This window comes from Cherax quadricarinatus, chromosome 26 (assembly GCF_038502225.1).
Source record: "Cherax quadricarinatus isolate ZL_2023a chromosome 26, ASM3850222v1, whole genome shotgun sequence".
NCBI lineage: Eukaryota > Metazoa > Arthropoda > Malacostraca > Decapoda > Parastacidae > Cherax > Cherax quadricarinatus.
The window spans coordinates 21,388,668-21,413,752 of record NC_091317.1 but is presented as its reverse complement, the minus strand read 5'-3'; the positions used below and the strand labels follow the sequence as shown (position 1 = coordinate 21,413,752).

At 47.2% G+C, this 25,085-nt stretch overlaps 1 protein-coding gene across 6 annotated transcripts in view; it reads left to right on the top strand.

The window, feature by feature from the left end:
* Positions 1-23,568, top strand: part of LOC128703097 (beta-1,3-galactosyltransferase 5-like) — a 120,506-nt gene extending 96,938 nt beyond the window's left edge. For 4 of the 6 annotated variants that reach the window (XM_070088874.1, XM_070088875.1, XM_070088872.1 and 1 more), the window contains one exon: positions 23,380-23,568. In XM_070088874.1, coding sequence (XP_069944975.1) covers positions 23,380-23,496 — 117 coding nt within the window. In that variant the 3' untranslated portion in view covers positions 23,497-23,568. The remainder of the gene's footprint in view (positions 1-23,379) is intronic. The other 2 variants (XM_070088876.1, XM_070088873.1) reach the window with 1 other exon arrangement.
* Positions 23,569-25,085: the final 1,517 nt, after the last annotated feature.

Genomic DNA, 25,085 nt, shown 5'->3' with positions numbered 1-25,085 from the left:
TGATGTCGATTATTATTATATTATTATAATCAAAAAAGAAGCGCTAAGCCACAAGGACTATACAGCGCTGCAGGGCAGGAAGGAAGCGAGGGCATCAGGTGGCAAAAGGGAGATGGATGAGCAACAGGTTACGGATAACAGCGGGGCAGTGGATGGTGAAAGGGTAAAGGGCAGCAAGAGACTGAACCAGAAAGGGCTGAGGGGAGTGCGAAAAGTATCATCAGAGTTTGTGGAGTAAATCAGTCGTTGTCAAGAAGTCAATGAGAGAGTCAGGATTAAAGGAGGGTCCATCAGCAAGAAGGGAAGGTAAAGAGAGAGTAGGAGAACGAAGACGACGTTGGAGGTAAATTCTGCGTGCTCGTTGATAGAGAGGGCAGTCTAACAGAATGTGGCTAATCGATACTGGAACTTGACACTGCTCACAGAGAGGAACAGGGTGCCTCTCCATGAGATACCCATGAGTAAGACGAGTGTGGCCAATGCGAAGGCGGGAGAGAGTGGTCTCCCAACCTCGGCACTGATGACAAGAAGACGGCCAGTAACCTATGCTCGGTTTAATAGAATGAAGTTTGTTACCGAGCAGAGTTGACCAACGTTGTTGCCAACGGGTGCGAAGGTGGGTAGCTATTGCAGCAAAATAGTCTAGAAATGGAACACCTCGATAGGAAATTGGTAGGTCATATACTGCTGACCGCGCAGCAGTGTCTGCCTGTTCATTGCCCTGTACGTCGACATGACCAGGGACCCAACAAAAAACAATATCTTTATGTTTGGTAGAGATACGGCGTAGCCAAAGTTGGATACGGAGAACTAGGGGATGAGATGTATCAAATTTTCGTATAGCCTGTAGAGCACTAAGGGAGTCTGAGACTACTACAAATGATGACACAGGCATAGATGCGATACGAATAAGTGCTGCAAGAATGGCATACAGTTCAGCAGTAAAAATGCTAGCTGAAGATAGTAAATGCCCTCGTACGACGCTGTCCGGAAACACTGCTGCGAATCCGACGCCGTCTGAAGACTTAGAGCCATCTGTGTACACAGCGGTGGCATGAGAATGAGAGTGGAAGTGATCAAGAAAAAGAGAGCGGGAAGCCACCGTAGGTAGTTGAGCTTTCGAGCAAGGGAGTGAGAAAGAACAGACCCGAACAGCTGGAACTTCCCAGGGGGGTAGGGAAAAGTGAGATGCTACATGAACATATAAAGGTGGTAACTGAAGGGAAGACAAGAGTGAAAGTAGGCGAAGAGAAAAGGGACGGAGCAAACAGGGGCGGCGAACGAATAAAGAATGTCTACTAATATCGGTGACCATTCTATAAATGGAAGGATTGTGTAGATCGTGAGAGCGTACATAGTAACGAAGGCAATGGGCATCACGGCGATCAGACAAGGATGGAACATTTGCTTCTGTATAGAGGCTCTCAACAGGGGAAGAGCGAAAAGCACCAAGGCACAAACGTAAGCCTTGGTGATGGATAGAGTTAAGGCTAGAGAGAGTAGCAGGAGAGGCCGCGGAATAAATCTGGTCACCATAATCGAGTTTCGATAAAACGAGGGCTGAATGTAGGCGAAGCAGAGTTCGACGATCAGCTCCCCAGGAAAGATGAGCAAGGGTTTTAAGAAGGTTTAGCCGGCTGTGACAAGTTGCCTTCAGAGAGGTAATGTGAGGTTTCCAGGTTAACCGACGGTCAAAGAGAAGGCCTAGAAACCTGACTGTATCACGTTCGGGGATACGGGAGCCATAGAGATACAAAGGATGATCGGAGATAACAGAGCGTCTAGTGAAAGTAATTTGGTGAGTTTTGGTACTTGAAAATTTAAACCCATGTGTGGTGGCCCAAGTGGAAACACGGTCGACCGCATGCTGGAGAGAAACTGCAATAAGGTGACAGTCAGCGCCTGCACAAGCAATAGCGAAGTCATCAACATAGAGTGATGACCAAATATTGGGTGGAAGAACAGAGGCCAAATCATTTATAGCAAGGAGAAAAAGTGTTGTGCTTAGAACACATCCCTGAGGGACACCTTCAGCTTGGACGAAGTCCGGGGAAAGAACATTATTGACTCGAACACGGAAATGTCTGTCAGTTAAAAAGTTCTTAAGGAAGGATGGTAGATTGCCTCGGAGGCCTAAGGAATGGGCCTGGGCCAAAATATTATACCTCCAAGTTGTGTCATATGCCTTCTCAAGGTCAAAAAATATGGCAATAACTGAGTGATTATTCGCAAAGGCATTACGAACATACGTATCCAAGCGTAGTAAGGGGTCTATGGTAGAACGACCCTTACGAAAGCCATATTGACTAGCGGAGAGACTGTTGTGAGTCTCTAAATACCACATTAAACGTCGATTTACGAGGCGTTCCATCACTTTGCAAACTGCACTTGTAAGAGCGATGGGGCGATAGTGGGAGGCATCATGTCCTGTAGTACCCGGTTTGCGGAAAGGGAGAACAATGGCAGATTTCCACAGCTGGGGAAGAACTCCTTGTGCCCAAATAAGATTGAAGAGGTGTAAGAGGACTACAAGGGCTGACCGATGTAAATGTTGTAACATACGAATATGAATGTCATCAGGCCCAGCTGCCGATGATCGGCAAGCTGAGAGCGTTGCCTCCAGTTCTTGAAGTGTAAAAGGCACATTATACTGTTCTTCTCCGAGAGAAGAAAAGTCCAAGGGTACTAACTCTCTGGCAGACTTTGAGGAAAGAAACGAGGGGCATAGATGGAGCCCTCGGGAAATACGGACCAGATGTGTGCCAAGTTCAATGGCAACGTCGAGAGGGTTTGCTATATCAACACCAGTGACCCGTAGAACAGGAGCCGGGTCAGGAGAGTATTTACCACTCAATTTCCTCACTTTTTTCCAGACTGCACTCATAGAAGAAGCAGAGGTGATGGTGGAAACATAGTCTCGCCAACAAGTGCATTTAGCTTCACGGATGACACGGCGAGCGATCGCACGCTTCTGCTTAAAATCAACAAGTCTCTCAGCGGTTCTATTGTACCGGTACCTGCCCCATGCAGCACGTTTCAAACGTACTGCACGAGCACAAGCAGGAGACCACCAAGGCACGCACTTCTGAGAATGCCTGCCTGAGGTGTGGGGTATAGAATGAGAAGCTGCGGTATAAACTGATGTCGAGAAGATGTGTAGGAGCTCATCAATGGAGGATGAAGAAGGGACCTCACTAAAAGCAGTGAGGTGTGAGTAAAGATCCCAATTTGCCCGATCAAATTGCCAGCGAGGGCTACGGGAAGGTGGTGAATAGGAAGGAGAAGTAAGAATGATCGGAAAATGATCGCTGTCATGTAAGTCTGGTAGAACAGACCAGGTGAAGTCTAGTGCTGTGGAGGAAGAGCAGACTGATAGATCGATGCAAGAGAGAGTATGAGTACGAGGATCAAAATGGGTGGGAGTACCCGTATTTAAAACATGGAGGGGGTGAGAGGCAAGAAAAGCCTCCAACTGAATGCCACGTGAGTCACAATGAGACCCCCCCCAGAGGAAATGGTGGGCATTAAAATCACCAAGTAACAGAAGTGGTGGTGGTAAGGATGAAACAAGAAAGGCAAAGTCTGGGATAGAAAATGCTCGAGAAGGAGAGAGATATAAAGAACATATTGTAAACCACTTATTCAAGTGGATACGGGCTGCAGTGTAATGCAGCGAGGTATGGACAAATAGTTGACAGTACGGAATATCATTGCGTAGGAGAAGGGCACTTTCATTAAAGGTCCCATCTGAGAAAGGATCCGAAGAATACAATAAATTATAGCCTGAGATAGGTTGGAAAACAGCCGAGTGTAATTTTGGTTCTTGTAAGCAAGCACCAACAGGGGAAAACCTGGAAAGCAACATCTGAAGCTCACCCCGATTACCCCTGAGGCCGCGGATATTCCACTGTAAATAGGCCATGATTGGCGATGAAGAAAATATCAGGAATCTGTAGGTAAAGGCACCTACGGACTAGAGGGGTTAGAAAAGTCAACGTGTGGTGGCATTGGAAGATGTTCAAGTAGCGAAGGAACGGAGCGTTGCGAAGAATGGGGTTGTGAAGATGGAGGAGAGGGAAGAGAAGGAACAGGAAGTGAATCAGTGTCCATTGAAGGTTTAGTCTCTGCAATATATTCTGAAATGGCTTCAAGTGTTTCTGAATTCAAAGATGTATGGGAAACCATATTGGAGATAGGAGGAGGAGGGTGAGTAAAGATTGGGACAGTAATGGACTGTACCAAAGTAGAGGGGGAGGGAAAAGTGTAAGGGACTGGAGATGAAGTGTGGGGGGGGACAGAAGAGGTAGAAACCTGGGAGGTGACAGAAGAGGGAGAAACTTGGGAGGGGACGGGGGTGGAAGGCATAGTACGAGGAGGAGGGTGAATCTCCACACTTGTAATAGAGCCAGAGAGAGGGGAAGAACTAGGTACAGAGACTGGAAAGGTAACGTGTGGAGGTGGAAGAAGGGAAGGAAGGGGCAAAGAAGATTTGAGCAATGTGGATTTTTTGGACTTCTGAGTAGAGGGGCGATTGGTATTAGGTGTCGTACGAGGTCTTGTCGATACTGGGGCTTGTGAGGAAGGACGCGAAGATGTGAGAACAGACTGAGTTGTAGTCGGGACGTCAGAGCCAAGGACAGCAAAAGGATTAGATGCCGTAATGGCTATGGGAGGGGTAACAACAGAGGAGGCTGCAGAAGATGGGACCCCAGAAGTGGGGGGATGTTTGGAAACACGAGAATAAGAAACACGGGGTAGTCTCCCTTGGAGGCGGAGATGAGTAACTGCCATAGCATAAGGGAGACCTTCTGCCTCTTTGAGGCAACGGATTTCACGTTCATTTAAGTAGACCTGGCAACGGCGGGAGTACGAAGGGTGAGCTTCATTACAATTAAGGCAAGATGGAGGTTGACTGCAAGATGTATTAGAATGGTTGTCGGCACCACAGACTGGGCATTCGGCCATAGATCTGCAATATTTCGCTGGGTGACCAAAACGCCAGCAATTTCTACATTGTTGCGGTGTAGGTATCACCTTTCGAACTTGTAACCGATGTCCCGCGACATATACAGAGGACGGGAGTTCTCGGCTGTCAAAAGTTAAACGAGCCACATTGCAAGGGTAACGTCTCCGCCCCCGGGCAGGAAGGACATAAGTGTCTACTTTGAGGATTGGGAGATCCTGGAGTTCCAGCTGTTCAAAAATGTCATTGCCACATGACTGGAAATTCTGTTGGACTATGGTATGGGGCAGAATGACAGTACCACTACAAGAATTGAGAGAAAGATGTTTTTCAATAGTGATAGGAGTAGTATCGATATTCGAAAGGAGAGAAAGATCATGAGCTTGGGTAGCATTCTGGACAGTGACGATGCGCGTACCGCTCTTGAGGGCGTGAAATGAAATATCTCTGCCAACATGACGCAGGAGCGCTTTGGCAATACTATGGTCAGAAAGGTAGGCAGAAGAAGAAGTTGGTCTTAAAGTAAAGAATTTAGTCCATTGTGTGGTCCGAAACTGAGCTTGGAGAGGGAGTGCTTGAAGTGTCGGTCGTTTCCGAGTAGAATGGGAAGGTAACGACGGAGCATCATCAGGAGATTGACGTTGGCGTTTAGGAGTAGGACCGGAGTTGGTCCGGCATGAAATGGGTGGGCGATTCGAAAATTGCCGTACCGTAGAGGGAGAAGCCGGAAGCATAGTCAAAGGAGAGCGGAGTTCAGACAAATCGAAGGAGTCAGTCGAAGCCCCTGTACCTGAAGCGGGTGAGGAAACAGCACCAGCAAGAGGTACAGGGGCATCAGGAGTGTCCGAAGAGTGGTCTAAACACAAGGCAGGGTCAGAATGGGGTGCGGTATCAAGAAGGGGCCCGGGGGTAGTGGTTTCATGGACTAGGGCTGCCATGGTTAGGTTACTCCTTTGCTTTTTGTTTTTAAGAAAAAAAAAGAAAGAAGAAAAGAAAATAAAAACAAAAAAAAGAATAAAAAAAGGGGGGAGCGGGGAGGAATAGTTCCCAGGAGGAATGAAAGGGCCGGAAATCTCCCTCCGCGCCCAAGAGGACTCGACACCGCTAGTAGCGCAGATGCAGCATGGAACCCGTGCCATACCCTACCCTTCATGCCAGTAAACCAGCAATCCGGGATAGCAACCTCACATCTGCCGAGCTACCTCGGTGGACAAAAGAGAGGGCGGCCGGATATCCGCCACAAAGCATACCTCCTTCAGCCACCACCCCCGGAATCCGAAAGGTGGCTTCCAGAGATACACCCGTCGCCCAAAAGACACCCAAAGCTACTCCGGGATACCGGAGAGGGATCGGGACATCCCTAGGCAATCCAGATTCCACGGCAAACTACGCCACCGCCAAGAAACCTCAACGGAATGGGATCGACCCCGGTGTCCTTTCCCCTACCTAGGAACTAGCACGCCTGTGGGAGAAATCACGAAGGCTAAAAAGAGGAAGGGCAAAAGGGAGGGGTGAGGAGGAGGAGGAGGAATGGAAAAAGGGGAGGATGGGGAGGATGGGATAGGGGAGGGGAGAATGGGGGGTAATTAGGTTCGGTCTGAGGAAGAAGACCGACAGGGCTAATTCCTCAGACCAAGAGCCTCTTCACCACGCCAAGGAGCCCCCCTTGAAGAGGAACTGATGTCGAGAAGATGTGTAGGAGCTCATCAATGGAGGATGAAGAAGGAACCTCACTAAAAGCAGTGAGGTGTTTACCTGGAGTTTACCTGGAGAGAGTTTCGGGGGTCAACGCCCCCGCGGCCCGGTCTGTGACCAGGCCTCCTGGTGGATCAGTGCCTGATCAACCAGGCTGTTGCTGCTGGCTGCACGCAAACCAACGTACGAGCCACAGCCCGGCTGATCAGGAACTGCCTTTAGGTGCTTGTCCAGTGCCAGCTTGAAGACTGCCAGGGGTCTGTTGGTGTGAGTAAAGATCCCAATTTGCCCGATCAAATTGCCAGCGAGGGCTACGGAAAGGTGGTGAATAGGAAGGAGAAGTAAGAATGATCGGAAAATGATCGCTGTCATGTAAGTCTGGTAGAACAGACCAGGTGAAGTCTAGTGCAGTGGAGGAAGAGCAGACTGATAGATCGATGCAAGAGAGAGTATGAGTACGAGGATCAAAATGGGTGGGAGTACCCGTATTTAAAACATGGAGGGGGTGAGAGGCAAGAAAAGCCTCCAACTGAATGCCACGTGAGTCACAATGAGACCCCCCCCCAGAGGAAATGGTGGGCATTAAAATCACCAAGTAACAGAAGTGGTGGTGGTAAGGATGAAACAAGAAAGGCAAAGTCTGGGATAGAAAATGCTCGAGAAGGAGAGAGATATAAAGAACATATTGTAAACCACTTATTCAAGTGGATACGGGCTGCAGTGTAATGCAGCGAGGTATGGACAAATAGTTGACAGTACGGAATATCATTGCGTAGAAGAAGGGCACTTTCATTAAAGGTCCCATCTGAGAAAGGATCCGAAGAATTTATGCTTCGTATTATTATTATAATCAAAAAGAAGCGCTAAGCCACAAGGGCTATACAGCGTTTATGCTTCGTAGAGATACTGCGTAGCCAAAGTTGGATACGGAGAACTAGGGGATGAGATGTATCAAATTTTCGTATAGCCTGTAGAGCACTAAGGGAGTCTGAGACTACTACAAATGATGACACAGGCATAGATGCGATATGAATAAGTGCTGCAAGAATGGCATACAGTTCAGCAGTAAAAATGCTAGCTGAAGATAGTAAATGCCCCCGCACGACGCTGTCCGGAAACACTGCTGTGAATCCGACGCCGTCTGAAGACTTAGAGCCATCTGTGTACACAGCGGTGGCATGAAAATGGGAGTGGAAGTGATCAAGAAAAAGAGAGCGGGAAGCCACCGTAGGCAGTTGAGCTTTCGAGCAAGGGAGTGAGAAAGAACAGACCCGAACAGCTGGAACTTCCCAGGGGGGTAGGGAAAAGTGAGATGCTACATGAACATATAAAGGTGGTAACTGAAGGGAAGACGAGTGAATGTAGGCGAAGAGAAAAGGGACGGAGCAAACAGGGGCGGCGAACAAATAAAGAATGTCTACTAATATCGGTGACCATTCTATAAATGGAAGGATTGTGTAGATCGTGAGAGCGTACATAGTAGCGAAGGCAATGGGCATCACGGCGATCAGACAAGGATGGAACATTCGCTTCTGCATAGAGGCTCTCAACAGGGGAAGAGAGAAAAGCACCAAGGCACAAACGTAATCCTTGGTGATGGATAGAGTTAAGGCTAGAGAGAGTAGCAGGAGAGGCCGCGGAATAAATCTGGTCACCATAATCGAGTTTCGATAAAACGAGGGCTGAATGTAGGCGAAGCAGAGTTTGACGATCAGCTCCCCAGGAAAGATGAGCAAGGGTTTTAAGGTTTAGCCGGCTGTGACAAGTTGCCTTCAGAGAGGTAATGTGAGGTTTCCAGGATAACCTACGGTCAAAGATTATTATTATTATAATCAAGGGGGAAGCGCTAAACCCGGAGGATTATACAGCGCCTGGGGGGGGGATGTGGAAGGCATTCAGGCTTAATTCGGGGAACTGGAGCACAGATCCAATTCCCTAAATCAAGAGCCCCTCACCAACATCAAGGAACCTTCCTTGAGGGGCTACGGTCAAAGAGAAGGCCTAGAAACCTGACTGTATCACGTTCGGGGATACGGGAGCCATAGAGATACAAAGGATGATCAGAGATAACAGAGGGTCTAGTGAAAGTAATTTGGCGAGTTTTGGTACTTGAAAATTTAAACCCATGCGTGGTGGCCCAAGTGGAAACACGGTCGACCGCATGCTGGAGAGAAACTGCAATAAGATGACAGTCAGCGCCTGCACACGCAATAGTGAAGTCATCAACATAGAGTGATAACCAAATATTGGGTGGAAGAACAGAGGCCAAATCATTTATAGCAAGGACAAAAAGTGTTGTGCTTAGAACACATCCCTGAGGGACACCTTCAGCTTGGACAAATTATTATTATAATCAAGGGGGAAGCGCTAAACCCGGAGGATTATACAGCGCCTGGGGGGGGGGATGTGGAAGGCATTCAGGCTTAATTCGGGGAACTGGAGCACATTATTATTATTATAATCAAGGGGAAGCGCTAAACCCGGAGGATTATACAGCGCCTGGGGGGGGGGATGTGGAAGGCATTCAGGCTTAATTCGGGGAACTGGAGCACAGATCCAATTCCCTAAATCAAGAGCCCCTCACCAACATCAAGGAACCTTCCTTGAGAGGAGCTTGGACGAAGTCCGGGGAAAGAACATTATTGACTCGAACACGGAAATGTCTGTCAATTAAAAAGTTCTTAAGGAAGGATGGTAGATTGCCTCGGAGGCCTAAGGAATGGGCCTGGGCCAAAATATTATACCTCCAAGTTGTGTCATATGCCTTCTCATTATTATTATTATTATAATCAAAAAGAAGCGCTAAACCACAAGGGCTATACAGCTTATATGCCTTCTCAAGGTCAAAAAATATGGCAATAACTGAGTGATTATTCGCAAGGGCATTACGAACATACGTATCCAAGCGTAGTAAGGGGTCTATGGTAGAACGACCCTTACGAAAGCCATATTGACTAGCGGAGAGACTGTTGTGTGTCTCTAAATACCACATTAAACGTCGATTTACGAGACGTTCCATCACTTTGCAAACTGCACTAGTAAGAGCGATGGGGCGATAGTGGGAGGCATCATGTCCTGTAGTACCCAGTTTGCGGAAAGGGAGATTATTATTATTATTATAATCAAGGGGGAAGCGCTAAACCCGGAGGATTATACAGCGCCTGGGGGGGGGGATGTGGAAGGCATTCAGGCTTAATTCGGGGAACTGGAGCACAGATCCAATTCCCTAAATCAAGAGCCCCTCACCAACATCAAGGAACCTTCCTTGAGGGGCGGAAAGGGAGAACAATGGCAGATTTCCACAGCTGGGGAAGAACTCCTTGTGCCCAAATAAGATTGAAGAGGTGTAAGAGGACTACAAGGGCTGACCGATGTAAATGTTGTAACATACGAATATGAATGTCGTCAGGCCCAGCTGCCGATGATCGGCAAGCTGAGATTATTATTATAATCAAGGGGGAAGCGCTAAACCCGGAAGATTATACAGCGCCTGGGGGGGGGATGTGGAAGCCATTCAGGCTTAATTCGGGGAACTGGAGCACAGATCCACGGCAAGCTGAGAGCGTTGCCTCCAGTTCTTGAAGTGTAAAAGGCACATTATACTGTTCTTCTCTGAGAAAAGAAAAGTCCAAGGGTACTAACTCTCTGGCAGACTTTGAGGAAAGAAACGAGGGGCATAGGTGGAGCCCTCGGGAAATACGGACCAGATGTGTGCCAAGTTCAATGGCAACGTCGAGAGGGTTTGCTACATCAACACCAGCGACCCGTAGAACAGGAGACGGGTTAGGAGAGTATTTACCACTCAATTTCCTCACTTTTTTCCAGACTGCACTCATAGAAGAAGCAGAGGTGATGGTGGAAACATAGTCTCGCCAACAAGTGCGTTTAGCTTCACGGATGACACGGCTAGAGATTATTATTATTATTATAATCAAAAAGAAGCGCTAAGCCACAAGGACTATACAGCGCTGCAGGGCAGGAAGGAAGCGAGGGCATCAGGTGGCAAAAGGGAGATGGATGAGCAACAGGTTACGGATAACAGCGGGGCAGTGGATGGTGAAAGGGTAAAGGGCAGCAAGAGACTGAACCAGAAAGGGCTGAGGGGAGTGCGAAAAGTATCATCAGAGTTTGTGGAGTAAATCAGTCGTTGTCAAGAAGTCAATGAGAGAGTCAGGATTAAAGGAGGGTCCATCAGCAAGAAGGGAAGGTAAAGAGAGAGTAGTAGAACGAAGACGACGTTGGAGGTAAATTCTGCGTGCTCGTTGATAGAGAGGGCAGTCTAACAGAATGTGGCTAATCGATACTGGAACTTGACACTGCTCACAGAGAGGAACAGGGTGCCTCTCCATGAGATACCCATGAGTAAGACGAGTGTGGCCAATGCGAAGGCGGGAGAGAGTGGTCTCCCAACCTCGGCACTGATGACAAGAAGACGGCCAGTAACCTATGCTCGGTTTAATAGAATGAAGTTTGTTACCGAGCAGAGTTGACCAATGTTGTTGCCAACGGGTGCGAAGGTGGGTAGCTATTGCAGCAAAATAGTCCAGAAATGGAACACCTCGATAGGAAATTGGTAGGTCATAAACTGCTGACCGCAGGTCATAAACTGCTGACCGCGCAGCAGTGTCTGCCTGTTCATTGCCCTGTGCACGAGCACAAGCAGGAGACCACCAAGGCACGCACTTCTGAGAACGCCTGCCTGAGGTTTGGGATATAGAATGAGAAGCTGTGGTATAAACTGACGTCGAGAAGATGTGTACTAGCTCATCAATGGAGGATGAAGAAGGAACCTCACGAAAAGCAGTGAGGTGTGAGTAAAGATCCCAATTTGCCCGATCAAATTGCCAGCGAGGGCTACGGGAAGGTGGTGAATAGGAAGGAGAAGTAAGAATGATCGGAAAATGATCGCTGTCATGTAAGTCCGGTAGAACAGACCAGGTGAAGTCTAGTGCAGTGGAGGAAGAGCAGACTGATAGATCGATGCAAGAGAGAGTATGAGTACGAGGATCAAAATGGGTGGGAGTACCTGTATTTAAAACATGGAGGGGGTGAGAGGCGAGAAAAGCCTCCAACTGGATGCCACGTGAGTCACAATGAGACCCTCCCCCCCCAGAGGAAATGGTGGGCATTAAAATCACAAAGTAACAGAAGTGGTGGTGGTAAGGATGAAACAAGAAAGGTAAAGTCTGGGATAGAAAATGCTCGAGAAGGAGAGAGATATAAAGAACATATTGTAAACCACTTATTCAAGTGGATACGGGCTACAGTGTAATGCAGCGAGGTATGGACAAATAGTTGACAGTATGGAATATCATTGCATAGAAGAAGGGCACTTTCATTAAAGGTCCCATCTGAGAAAGGACCCGAAGAATACAATAAATTATAGCCTGAGATAGGTTGGAAAACAGCCGAGTGTAATTTTGGTTCTTGTAAGCAAGCACCAACAGGGAAAAACCTGGAAAGCAACATCTGAAGCTCACCCCGATTACCCCTGAGGCCGCGGATATTCCACTGTAAATAGGCCATGATTGGCGATGAAGAAAATACCAGGAATCTGTAGGTAAAGGCACCTACGGACTAGAGGGGTTAAAAAAGTCAACGTGTGGTGGCATTGGAAGACGTTCAAGTACCGAAGGAACGGAGCGGTGTGAAGAATGGGGTTGTGAAGATGGAGGAGAGGGAAGAGAAGGAACAGGAAGTGAATCAGTGTCCATTGAAGGTTTAGTCTCTGCAATATATTTTGAAATGGCTTCAAGTGTTTCTGAATTCAAAGATGTATGGGAGACCATATTGGAGATAGAAGGAAGGTGAATAAAGATTGGGACAGTAATGGACTGTACCAAAGTAGAGGGGGAGGGAAGAGTGTAAGGGACTGGAGATGAAGTGTGGGGGGGGGGGACAGAAGAGGCAGAAACCTGGGAGGTGGCAGAAGAGGGAGAAACTTGGGAGTGGACGGGGGTGGAAGGCATAGTACGAGGAGGAGGGTGAATCTCCACACTTGTAATAGAGCCAGAGAGAGGGGAAGAACTAGGTACAGAGACTGGAAAGGTAAAGTGTGGTGGTGGAAGAAGGGAAGGAAGGGGCAAAGAAGATTTGAGCAATGTGGATTTTTTGGACTTCTGAGAAGTAGAGGGGCGATTGGTATTAGGTGTCGTACGAGGTCTTGTCGATACTGGGGCTTGTGAGGAAGGATGTGAAGATGTGAGAACAGACTGAGTTGTAGTCAGGACGTCAGAGCCAAGGACAGCAAAAGGATTAGATGCCGGAGTGGCTATGGGAGGGGTAATAACAGAGGAGGCTGCAGAAGATGGGACCCCAGAACTGGGGGGATGTTTGGAAACACGAGAATAAGAAACACGGGGTAGTGTTCCTTGGAGGCGGATTATTATTATTATTATAATCAAAAAGAAGCGCTAAGCCACAAGGACTATACAGCGCTGCAGGGCAGGAAGGAAGTGAGGGCATCAGGTGGCAAAAGGGAGATGGATGAGCAACAGGTTACGGATAACAGCGGGGCAGTGGATGGTGAAAGGGTAAAGGGCAGCAAGAGACTGAACCAGAAAGGGCTGAGGGGAGTGCGAAAAGTATCATCAGAGTTTGTGGAGTAAATCGGTCGTTGTCAAGAAGTCAATGAGAGAGTCAGGATTAAAGGAGGGTCCATCAGCAAGAAGGGAAGGTAAAGAGAGAGTAGTAGAACGAAGACGACGTTGGAGGTAAATTCTGCGTGCTCGTTGATAGAGAGGGCAGTCTAACAGAATGTGGCTAATCGATACTGGAACTTGACACTGCTCACAGAGAGGAACAGGGTGCCTCTCCATGAGATACCCATGAGTAAGACGAGTGTGGCCAATGCGAAGGCGGGAGAGAGTGGTCTCCCAACTTCGGCACTGATGACAAGAAGATGGCCAGTAACCTATGCTCGGTTTAATAGAATGAAGTTTGTTACCGAGCAGAGTTGACCAACGTTGTTGCCAACGGGTGCGAAGGTGGGTAGCTATTGCAGCAAAATAGTCCAGAAATGGAACACCTCGATAGGAAATTGGTAGGTCATATACTGCTGACCGCGCAGCAGTGTCTGCCTGTTCATTGCCCTGTACGTCGACATGACCAGGGACCCAACAAAAAACAATATCTTTATGTTTGGTAGAGATACGGCGTAGCCAAAGTTGGATACGGAGAACTAGGGGATGAGATGTATCAAATTTTCGTATAGCCTGTAGAGCACTAAGGGAGTCTGAGACTACTACAAATGATGACACAGGCATAGATGCAATACGAATAAGTGCTGCAAGAATGGCATACAGTTCAGCAGTAAAAATGCTAGCTGAAGATAGTAAATGCCCTCGTACGACGCTGTCCGGAAACACTGCTGCGAATCCGACGCCGTCTGAAGACTTAGAGCCATCTGTGTACACAGCGGTGGCATGAGAATGGGAGTGGAAGTGATCAAGAAAAAGAGAGCGGGAAGCCACCGTAGGCAGTTGAGCTTTCGAGCAAGGGAGTGAGAAAGAACAGACCCGAACAGCTGGAACTTCCCAGGGGGGCAGGGAAAAGTGAGATGCTACATGAACATATAAAGGTGGTAACTGAAGGGAAGACAAGAGTGAATGTAGGCGAAGAGAAAAGGGACGGAGCAAACAGGGGCGGCGAACGAATAAAGAATGTCTACTAATATCGGTGACCATTCTATAAATGGAAGGATTGTGTAGATCGTGAGAGCGTACATAGTAACGAAGGCAATGGGCATCACGGCGATCAGACAAGGATGGAACATTTGCTTCTGTATAGAGGCTCTCAACAGGGGAAGAGCGAAAAGCACCAAGGCACAAACGTAAGCCTTGGTGATGGATAGAGTTAAGGCTAGAGAGAGTAGCAGGAGAGGCCGCGGAATAAATCTGGTCACCATAATCGAGTTTCGATAAAACGAGGGCTGAATGTAGGCGAAGCAGAGTTCGACGATCAGCTCCCCAGGAAAGATGAGCAAGGGTTTTAAGAAGGTTTAGCCGGCTGTGACAAGTTGCCTTCAGAGAGGTAATGTGAGGTTTCCAGGTTAACCGACGGTCAAAGAGAAGGCCTAGAAACCTGACTGTATCACGTTCGGGGATACGGGAGCCATAGAGATACAAAGGATGATCGGAGATAACAGAGCGTCTAGTGAAAGTAATTTGGTGAGTTTTGGTACTTGAAAATTTAAACCCATGTGTGGTGGCCCAAGTGGAAACACGGTCGACCGCATGCTGGAGAGAAACTGCAATAAGGTGACAGTCAGCGCCTGCACAAGCAATAGCGAAGTCATCAACATAGAGTGATGACCAAATATTGGGTGGAAGAACAGAGGCCAAATCATTTATAGCAAGGAGAAAAAGTGTTGTGCTTAGAACACATCCCTGAGGGACACCTTCAGCTTGGACGAAGTCCGGGGAAAGAACATTATTGACTCGAACACGGAAATGTCTGTCAGTTAAAAAGTTCTTAAGGAAGGATGGTAGATTGCCTCGGAGGCCTAAGGAATGGGCCTGGGCCAAAATATTATACCTCCAAGTTGTGTCATATGCCTTCTCAAGGTCAAAAAATATGGCAATAACTGAGTGATTATTCGCAAAGGCATTACGAACATACGTATCCAAGCGTAGTAAGGGGTCTATGGTAGAACGACCCTTACGAAAGCCATATTGACTAGCGGAGAGACTGTTGTGAGTCTCTAAATACCACATTAAACGTCGATTTACGAGGCGTTCCATCACTTTGCAAACTGCACTTGTAAGAGCGATGGGGCGATAGTGGGAGGCATCATGTCCTGTAGTACCCGGTTTGCGGAAAGGGAGAACAATGGCAGATTTCCACAGCTGGGGAAGAACTCCTTGTGCCCAAATAAGATTGAAGAGGTGTAAGAGGACTACAAGGGCTGACCGATGTAAATGTTGTAACATACGAATATGAATGTCATCAGGCCCAGCTGCCGATGATCGGCAAGCTGAGAGCGTTGCCTCCAGTTCTTGAAGTGTAAAAGGCACATTATACTGTTCTTCTCCGAGAGAAGAAAAGTCCAAGGGTACTAACTCTCTGGCAGACTTTGAGGAAAGAAACGAGGGGCATAGATGGAGCCCTCGGGAAATACGGACCAGATGTGTGCCAAGTTCAATGGCAACGTCGAGAGGGTTTGCTATATCAACACCAGTATTATTATTATTATAATCAAGGGGGAAGCGCTAAACCTGGAGGATTATACAGCGCCTGTGGGGGGGGATGTGGAAGGCATTCAGGCTTAATTCGGGGAACTGGAGCACAGATCCAATTCCCTAAATCAAGAGCCCCTCACCAACATCAAGGAACCTTCCTTGAGGGGATATCAACACCAGTGACCCGTAGAACAGGAGCCGGGTCAGGAGAGTATTTACCACTCAATTTCCTCACTTTTTTCCAGACTGCACTCATAGAAGAAGCAGAGGTGATGGTGGAAACATAGTCTCGCCAACAAGTGCGTTTAGCTTCACGGATGACACGGCGAGCGATCGCACGCTTCTGCTTAAAATCAACAAGTCTCTCAGCGGTTCTATTGTACCGGTACCTGCCCCATGCAGCACGTTTCAAACGTACTGCACGAGCACAAGCAGGAGACCACCAAGGCACGCACTTCTGAGAATGCCTGCCTGAGGTTTGGGGTATAGAATGAGAAGCTGCGGTATAAACTGATGTCGAGAAGATGTGTAGGAGCTCATCAATGGAGGATGAAGAAGGAACCTCACTAAAAGCAGTGAGGTGTGAGTAAAGATCCCAATTTGCCCGATCAAATTGCCAGCGAGGGCTACGGGAAGGTGGTGAATAGGAAGGAGAAGTAAGAATGATCGGAAAATGATCGCTGTCATGTAAGTCTGGTAGAACAGACCAGGTGAAGTCTAGTGCAGTGGAGGAAGAGCAGACTGATAGATCGATGCAAGAGAGAGTATGAGTACGAGGATCAAAATGGGTGGGAGTACCCGTATTTAAAACATGGAGGGGGTGAGAGGCAAGAAAAGCCTCCAACTGAATGCCACGTGAGTCACAATGAGACCCCCCCCAGAGGAAATGGTGGGCATTAAAATCACCAAGTAACAGAAGTGGTGGTGGTAAGGATGAAACAAGAAAGGCAAAGTCTGGGATAGAAAATGCTCGAGAAGGAGAGAGATATAAAGAACATATTGTAAACCACTTATTCAAGTGGATACGGGCTGCAGTGTAATGCAGCGAGGTATGGACAAATAGTTGACAGTACGGAATATCATTGCGTAGAAGAAGGGCACTTTCATTAAAGGTCCCATCTGAGAAAGGATCCGAAGAATACAATAAATTATAGCCTGAGATAGGTTGGAAAACAGCCGAGTGTAATTTTGGTTCTTGTAAGCAAGCACCAACAGGGGAAAACCTGGAAAGCAACATCTGAAGCTCACCCCGATTACCCCTGAGGCCGCGGATATTCCACTGTAAATAGGCCATGATTGGCGATGAAGAAAATATCAGGAATCTGTAGGTAAAGGCACCTACGGACTAGAGGGGTTAGAAAAGTCAACGTGTGGTGGCATTGGAAGATGTTCAAGTAGCGAAGGAACGGAGCGTTGCGAAGAATGGGGTTGTGAAGATGGAGGAGAGGGAAGAGAAGGAACAGGAAGTGAATCAGTGTCCATTGAAGGTTTAGTCTCTGCAATATATTCTGAAATGGCTTCAAGTGTTTCTGAATTCAAAGATGTATGGGAAACCATATTGGAGATCGGAGGAGGAGGGTGAGTAAAGATTGGGACAGTAATGGACTGTACCAAAGTAGAGGGGGAGGGAAAAGTGTAAGGGACTGGAGATGAAGTGTGGGGGGGGACAGAAGAGGTAGAAACCTGGGAGGTGACAGAAGAGGGAGAAACTTGGGAGGGGACGGGGGGGGAAGGCATAGTACGAGGAGGAGGGTGAATCTCCACACTTGTAATAGAGCCAGAGAGAGGGGAAGAACTAGGTACAGAGACTGGAAAGGTAACGTGTGGAGGTGGAAGAAGGGAAGGAAGGGGCAAAGAAGATTTGAGCAATGTGGATTTTTTGGACTTCTGAGTAGAGGGGCGATTGGTATTAGGTGTCGTACGAGGTCTTGTCGATACTGGGGCTTGTGAGGAAGGACGCGAAGATGTGAGAACAGACTGAGTTGTAGTTGGGACGTCAGAGCCAAGGACAGCAAAAGGATTAGATGCCATAGTGGCTATGGGAGGGGTAACAACAGAGGAGGCTGCAGAAGATGGGACCCCAGAAGTGGGGGGACGTTTGGAAACACGAGAATAAGAAACACGGGGTAGTCTCCCTTGGAGGCGGAGATGAGTAACTGCCATAGCATAAGGGAGACCTTCTGCCTCTTTGAGGCAACGGATTTCACGTTCATTTAAGTAGACCTGGCAACGGCGGGAGTACGAAGGGTGAGCTTCATTACAATTTAGGCAAGATGGAGGTTGACTGCAAGATGTATTAGAATGGTTGTCGGCACCACAGACTGGGCATTCGGCCATAGATCTGCAATATTTCGCTGGGTGACCAAAACGCCAGCAATTTCTACATTGTTGCGGTGTAGGTATCACCTTTCGAACTTGTAACCGATGTCCCGCGACATATACAGAGGACGGGAGTTCTCGGCTGTCAAAAGTTAAACGAGCCACATTGCAAGGGTAACGTCTCCGCCCCCGGGCAGGAAGGACATAAGTGTCTACTTTGAGGATTGGGAGATCCTGGAGTTCCAGCTGTTCAAAAATGTCATTGCCACATGACTGGAAATTCTGTTGGACTATGGTATGGGGCAGAATGACAGTACCACTACAAGAATTGAGAGAAAGATGTTTTTCAATAGTGATAGGAGTAGTATCGATATTCGAAAGGAGAGAAAGATCATGAGCTTGGGTAGCATTCTGGACAGTGACGATGCGTGTACCGCTCTTGAGAGCGTGAAATGAAATATCTCTGCCAACATGACGCAGGAGCGCTTTGGCAATACTATGGTCAGAAAGGTAGGCAGAAGAAGAAGTTGGTCTTAAAGTAAAGAATTTAGTCCATTGTGTGGTCCGAAACTGAGCGTGGAGAGGGAGTGCTTGACGTGTCGGTCGTTTCCGAGTAGAATGGGAAGGTAACGACGGAGCATCATCAGGAGATTGACGTTGGCGTTTAGGAGTAGGACCGGAGTTGGTTCGGCAGGAAATGGGTGGGCGATTCGAAAATTGCCGTACCGTAGAGGGAGAAGCCGGAAGCATAGTCAAAGGAGAGCGGAGTTCAGACAAATCGAAGGAGTCAGTCGAAGCCCCGGTACCTGAAGCGGGTGAGGAAACAGCACCAGCAAGAGGTACAGGGGCATCAGGAGTGTCCGAAGAGTGGTCTAAACACAAGGCAGGGTCAGAATGGGGTGCGGTATCAAGAAGGGGCCCGGGGGTAGTGGTTTCATGGACTAGGGCTGCCATGGTTAGGTTACTCCTTTGCTTTTTGTTTTTAAGAAAAAAAAAGAAAGAAGAAAAGAAAATAAAAATAAAAAAAAGAATAAAAAAAGGGGGGAGCGGGGAGGAATAGTTCCCAGGAGGAATGAAAGGGCCGGAAATCCCCCTCCGCGCCCAAGAGGACTCGACACCGCTAGTAGCGCAGATGCAGCATGGAACCCGTGCCATACCCTACCCTTCATGCCAGTAAACCAGCAATCTGGGATAGCAACCTCACATCTGCCGAGCTACCTCGGTGGACAAAAGAGAGGGCGGCCGGATATCCGCCACAAAGCATACCTCCTTCAGCCACCACCCCCGGAATCCGAAAGGTGGCTTCCAGAGATACACCCGTCGCCCAAAAGACACCCAAAGCCACTCCGGGATACCGGAGAGGGATCAGGACATCCCTAGGCAATCCAGATTCCACGGCAAACTACGCCACCGCCAAGAAACCTCAACGGAATGGGATGGACCCCGGTGTCCTTTCCCCTACCTAGGAACTAGCGCGCCTGTGGGAGAAATCACGAAGGCTAAAAAGAGGAAGGGCAAAAGGGAGGGGTGAGGAGGAGGAGGAGGAATGGAAAAAGGGGAGGATGGGGAGGATGGGATAGGGGAGGGGAGAATGGGGGGTAATTAGGTTCGGTCTGAGGAAGAAGACCGACAGGGCTAATTCCTCAGACCAAGAGCCTCTTCACCACGCCAAGGAGCCCCCCTTGAAGAGGTTGGAGGCGGAGATGAGTAACTGCCATAGCATAAGGGAGACCTTCTGCCTCTTTGAGGCAACGGATTTCACGTTCATTTAAGTAGACCTGGCAACGGCGGGAGTACAAAGGGTGAGCTTCATTACAATTAAGGCAAGATGGAGGTTGACTGCAAGATGTATTAGAATGGTCGTCGGCACCACAGACTGGGCATTCAGCCATAGATCTGCAATATTTCGCTGGGTGACCAAAACGCCAGCAATTTCTACATTGTTGTGGTGTAGGTATCACCTTTCAAACTTGTAACCGATGTCCCGCGACATATACAGAGGACGGGAGTTATCGGCTGTCAAAAGTTAAACGAGCCACATTGCAAGGGTAACGTCTCTGCCCCCGGGCAGGAAGGACATAAGTGTCTACTTTGAGGATTGGGAGATCCTGGAGTTCCAGCTGTTCAAAAATGTCATTGCCACATGACTGGAAATTCTGTTGGACTATGGTATGGGGCAGAATGACAGTACCACTACAAGAATTGAGAGAAAGATGTTTTTCAATAGTGATAGGAGTAGTATTGATATTCGAAAGGAGAGAGAGATCATGAGCTTGGGTAGCATTCTGGACAGTGACGATGCGCGTACCGCTCTTGAGAGCATGAAATGAAATATCTCTACCAACATGACGCAGGAGCGCTTTGCCAATTCTATGGTCAGAAAGGTAGGCAGAAGAAGAAGTCGGTCTTAAAGTAAAGAATTTAGTCCATTGTGTGGTCCGAAACTGAGCGTGGAGAGGGAGTGTCGGTCTTTTCCGAGTAGAATGGGAAGGTAACGAAGGAGCATCATCAGGAGATTGATGTTGGTGTTTAGGAGTAGGACCGGAGTTGGTCCGGCATGAAACGGGCGGGCAATTCGAAAATTGCCGTACCGTAGAGGGAGAAGCCGGAAGCATAGTCAAAGGAGAGCAGAGTTCAGACAAATCGAAGGAGTCAGTCGAAGCCCCGGTACCTGAAGCGGGTGAGGAAACAGCACCAGCAAGAGGTACAGGGGCATCAGGAGTGTCCGAAGAGTGGTCTAAATACAAGGCAGGGTCAGAATGGGGTGCGGTATCAAGAAGGGGCCCGGGGGTAGTGGGTTCATGGATTGGGTTCTCCATGGTTAGGTTACTCCTTTGCTTTTTGTTTTTAAGAAAAAAAAAGAAAGAAGAAAAAATAAAAATAAAAAAAAAGGGGGGAGCAGGGAGGAATAGTTCCCAGGAGGAATGAAAGGGCCGGAAATCTCCTTCCGCGCCCAAGAGGACCTCAGCACCGCTAGTAGCGCAGATGCAGCATGAAACCCGTGCCATACCCTACCCTTCATGCCAGTAAACCAGCAATCCGGGATAGCAACCTCACATCTGCCGAGCTACCTCGGTGGACAAAAGAGAGGGCGGCCGGATATCCGCCACAAAGCATACCTCCTTCGGCCACCTCCCCCGGAATCCGAAAGGTGGCTTCCAGAGATACACCCATCGCCCGATAGATACCCAAAGCTACTCCGGGATACCGGAGAGGGATCGGGACATCCCCAGGCGATCCAGATTCCACGGCAAACTACGCCACCGCCAAGAACCTCAACGGAATGGGATGGACCCCGGTGTCCTTTTCCCTACCTAGGAACTAGCGCGCCTGTGGGAGAAATCCCAAAGGCCAAAAAGAGGAAGGGCAAAAGGGAGGGGTGGGGAGGAGGAGGAGGAGGAATGGAAAAAGGGGAGGATGGGATAGGGGAGGGGAGAATGGGGGGTAATTAGGTTCGGTCTGAGGAAGAAGACCGACAGGTCTAATTCCTCAGACCAAGAGCCTCTTCACCACGCCAAGGAGCCCCCATTGAAGAGGAGTCTGTTATATAAAATAACCGGTTTCCCTGAATCCCTTCACTAAATATTAACCTGCTCACACTCCAACAGCTCGTCAGGTCCCAAATACCATTCACTCCTATCTAACACGCATGCTTGCTGGAAGTCCAAACCCCTCGCCCACAACACCACCTTTACCCAATCCCTCCAACCTTTTTGAGGATGACCCCTACCCCGTCTTCCTTTCCCAACAGATTTATACACACTCCATGTCATTCTACTTTGATCCATTCTCTCTAAATGACCAAACCACCCCAACATACCCTCTTCAGCCCTCTAACTAATATTTTTATTAACTCCACACCTCCTAATTTCCACACTCCGAATTTTCTGCAAAATATTTATGCCACACATTGCCCTTAGACAGGACGTCTCCACTGCCTCCAACTGCCTCCTCACTGCAGCATTTAAAACCTAAGCTTCACACCCATATAAAAGTGTTGGTACTACTATACCTTCCCTTCTTTGCCTCCATAGATAACATTTTTTGCCTCCACATCTACCTCAATGCACCACTCGCCTTTTTTCCTTCTACAGATATATAGATTATATATGTATGACCCTTACTCGCTGGCCTTGAGTTTTATGACACACTCGCCACAAGTTCAATCCCCTCCCGTGGTATGGTTTATAATGACCCTTGTAGGTTTAGAGCTTCATTTTGATTATGTAGATATCTATATATAATATAATCTATTCAACACTGCCACTTCTCACCAAGGCAAAGTGACCCAAAAAGAAAGAAAAAAAAAAACTTTAGCCATCATTCATACATAATCACTGTCTTTGCAGAGGCAACTAGATATGACAGTTTAGACATCTTTTCAAACTGCTAATATCCTAAACCCTTCCTTTAAAGTGCAGGCATTGTACTTACCATTTCCAGGACTCGAGCCCGGCTAACCAGTTTCCCTGAATCCCTTCACAAAATATTACCCTACTCGCACTCCAACATTATTATAATCAAGGGGGAAGTGCTAAACCTGTAGGTCACACTCCAACAGCTCCTCAGGTCCCAAAAACCATTAGTCTCTATGCATTCCTATCTAACACACGCACGCTCGGTGAAGTTTGAGCCTCTCACCCACAAAACCTTTTACCCCCCTACCCTGCCTTCCTTCCCTAATAGATTTATACGCTCTCCAAGTTATTCTTTGGTTCCCCTCAGGGAAGGTTCCTTGATGTTGGTGAGGGGCTCTTGATTTAGGGAATTGGATCTGTGCTCCAGTTCCCCGAATTAAGCCTGAATGCCTTCCACATCCTCCCCCCCCCCAGGCGCTGTATAATCCTCCGGGTTTAGCGCTTCCCCCTTGATTATAATAATAATAATAATATTCTTTGGTTATATTTATATACCACTCAAGGGAGGTTCCTTACTACTGGTAAGGGGCTCTCCCCCTCCCCTACAAGGAATGTATAATCCCTATGGGTTTAGCATTCCCCCATGATAATATACATATCTATATAGATGCATCTAGACAGACACAGACACATCTGTCTCTGGATGCATCTTTGTGAAGATGCATGTAGACACATAGATGTATAGGTATATATATCTCCTTGTGGGTTTAGCAGTTAGTTTTGTTCTTAAAATAGTATGTGTATGCTTAGCATTGACATGTTTATATACAAGTTTCATGTTATATATATAGCATTATATTTTCAGCAGAATGTTGATTTAGAGGAAGGGATGCGAGGCTGGAACTTGCTGAGAAAAAGGGAGAAACTAAGTGACCCACCAGCCTATGACTTGCCCACCATCCATCATACACACACTTCATAACCTAGCACTTTCCCTTCAAAGTATAAACTATATTTGTTAATAAAATAATAAAAATTAAGTACATTGCCAAAATTCTTCATTCCAACATGTTCCTTATTAGAGGATTTTAGTCCAAGGACCCCCCTCAAGGAAGGTTCCTTGATGTTGGTGAGGGGCTCTTGATTTAGGGAATTGGATCTGTGCTCCAGTTCCCCAAATTAAGCCTGAATGCCTTCCACATCCCCCCCCATTATTATTATAATCAAGGGGGAAGCACTAAACCCGTAGGATTATACAGCGCCTATGGGGGGATGGAAGGCATTCAGGCTTAATTCAGGGAACTGAATTAAGCCTGAATGCCTTCCATCCCCCCCCCAGGCGCGGTATAATCCTCCGGGTTTAGCGCTTTCCCCTTGATTATAATAATAATAATACTCCAAGGAGTTTAAGCTTCATATCAGTTGTAAGTGCAGGTAAAAATAGTTTATGCTGGGTGGGTAGGAGTGTCTCATTAATGTGGCATCTGCACAAGACCCAAGTTAACAAATCAAAATGCAGAAATGCAAGTTTCACTCAACACGATTAAAAGAATAACACTGGAGGTTACAGCCAATAAAAATACCAACCAGAAAATACTTTCTTATAACATAACTTTACAATACAGTGAATACATTAAAATGGTTTTAAAAAGTTGCCATAAACTTACTTAACCTTTAAACGGTCCAAACAGATAGACGTTCAAATTCGTAGTGCTACAAAAGTAGATCTACTTTTTTTTTTTTTTACATATTTTCAAATATAACAAAAAAAAAATGTAAAGTTTTTTACGTTTTCAAATGTAAAAAAAAACTTTTTTGTTTTACATTTGAAAACGTGTAAAAAAACTTTTATCTACATTTTTTTACATACTTTCGGATGTTGAAAAAACGTATATATACGTTTGGACCATTTAAGGGTTAAGCAAATAAATTATCCATTCATAACTTTGGATTCCTTAAAAAAAAATTATATATATATATATATATATATATATATATCTATATATATATATATATATATATTTTTTTTTTATTATCACACCGGCCGATTCCCACCAAGGCAGGGTGGCCCGAAAAAGAAAAACTTTCACCATCATTCACTCCATCACTGTCTTGCCAGAAGGGTGCTTTACACTACAGTTTTTAAACTGCAACATTAACACCCCTCCTTCAGAGTGCAGGCACTGTACTTCCCATCTCCAGGACTCAAGTCCGGCCTGCCGGTTTCCCTGAATCCCTTCATAAATGTTACTTTGCTCACACTCCAACAGCACGTCAAGTATTAAAAACCATTTGTCTCCATTCACTCCTATCAAACACGCTCACGCATGCCTGCTGGAAGTCCAAGCCCCTCGCACACAAAACCTCCTTTACCCCCTCCCTCCAACCCTTCCTAGGCCGACCCCTACCCCGCCTTCCTTCCACTACAGACTGATACACTCTTGAAGTCATTCTGTTTCGCTCCATTCTCTCTACATGTCCGAACCACCTCAACAACCCTTCCTCAGCCCTCTGGACAACAGTTTTGGTAATCCCGCACCTCCTCCTAACTTCCAAACTACGAATTCTCTG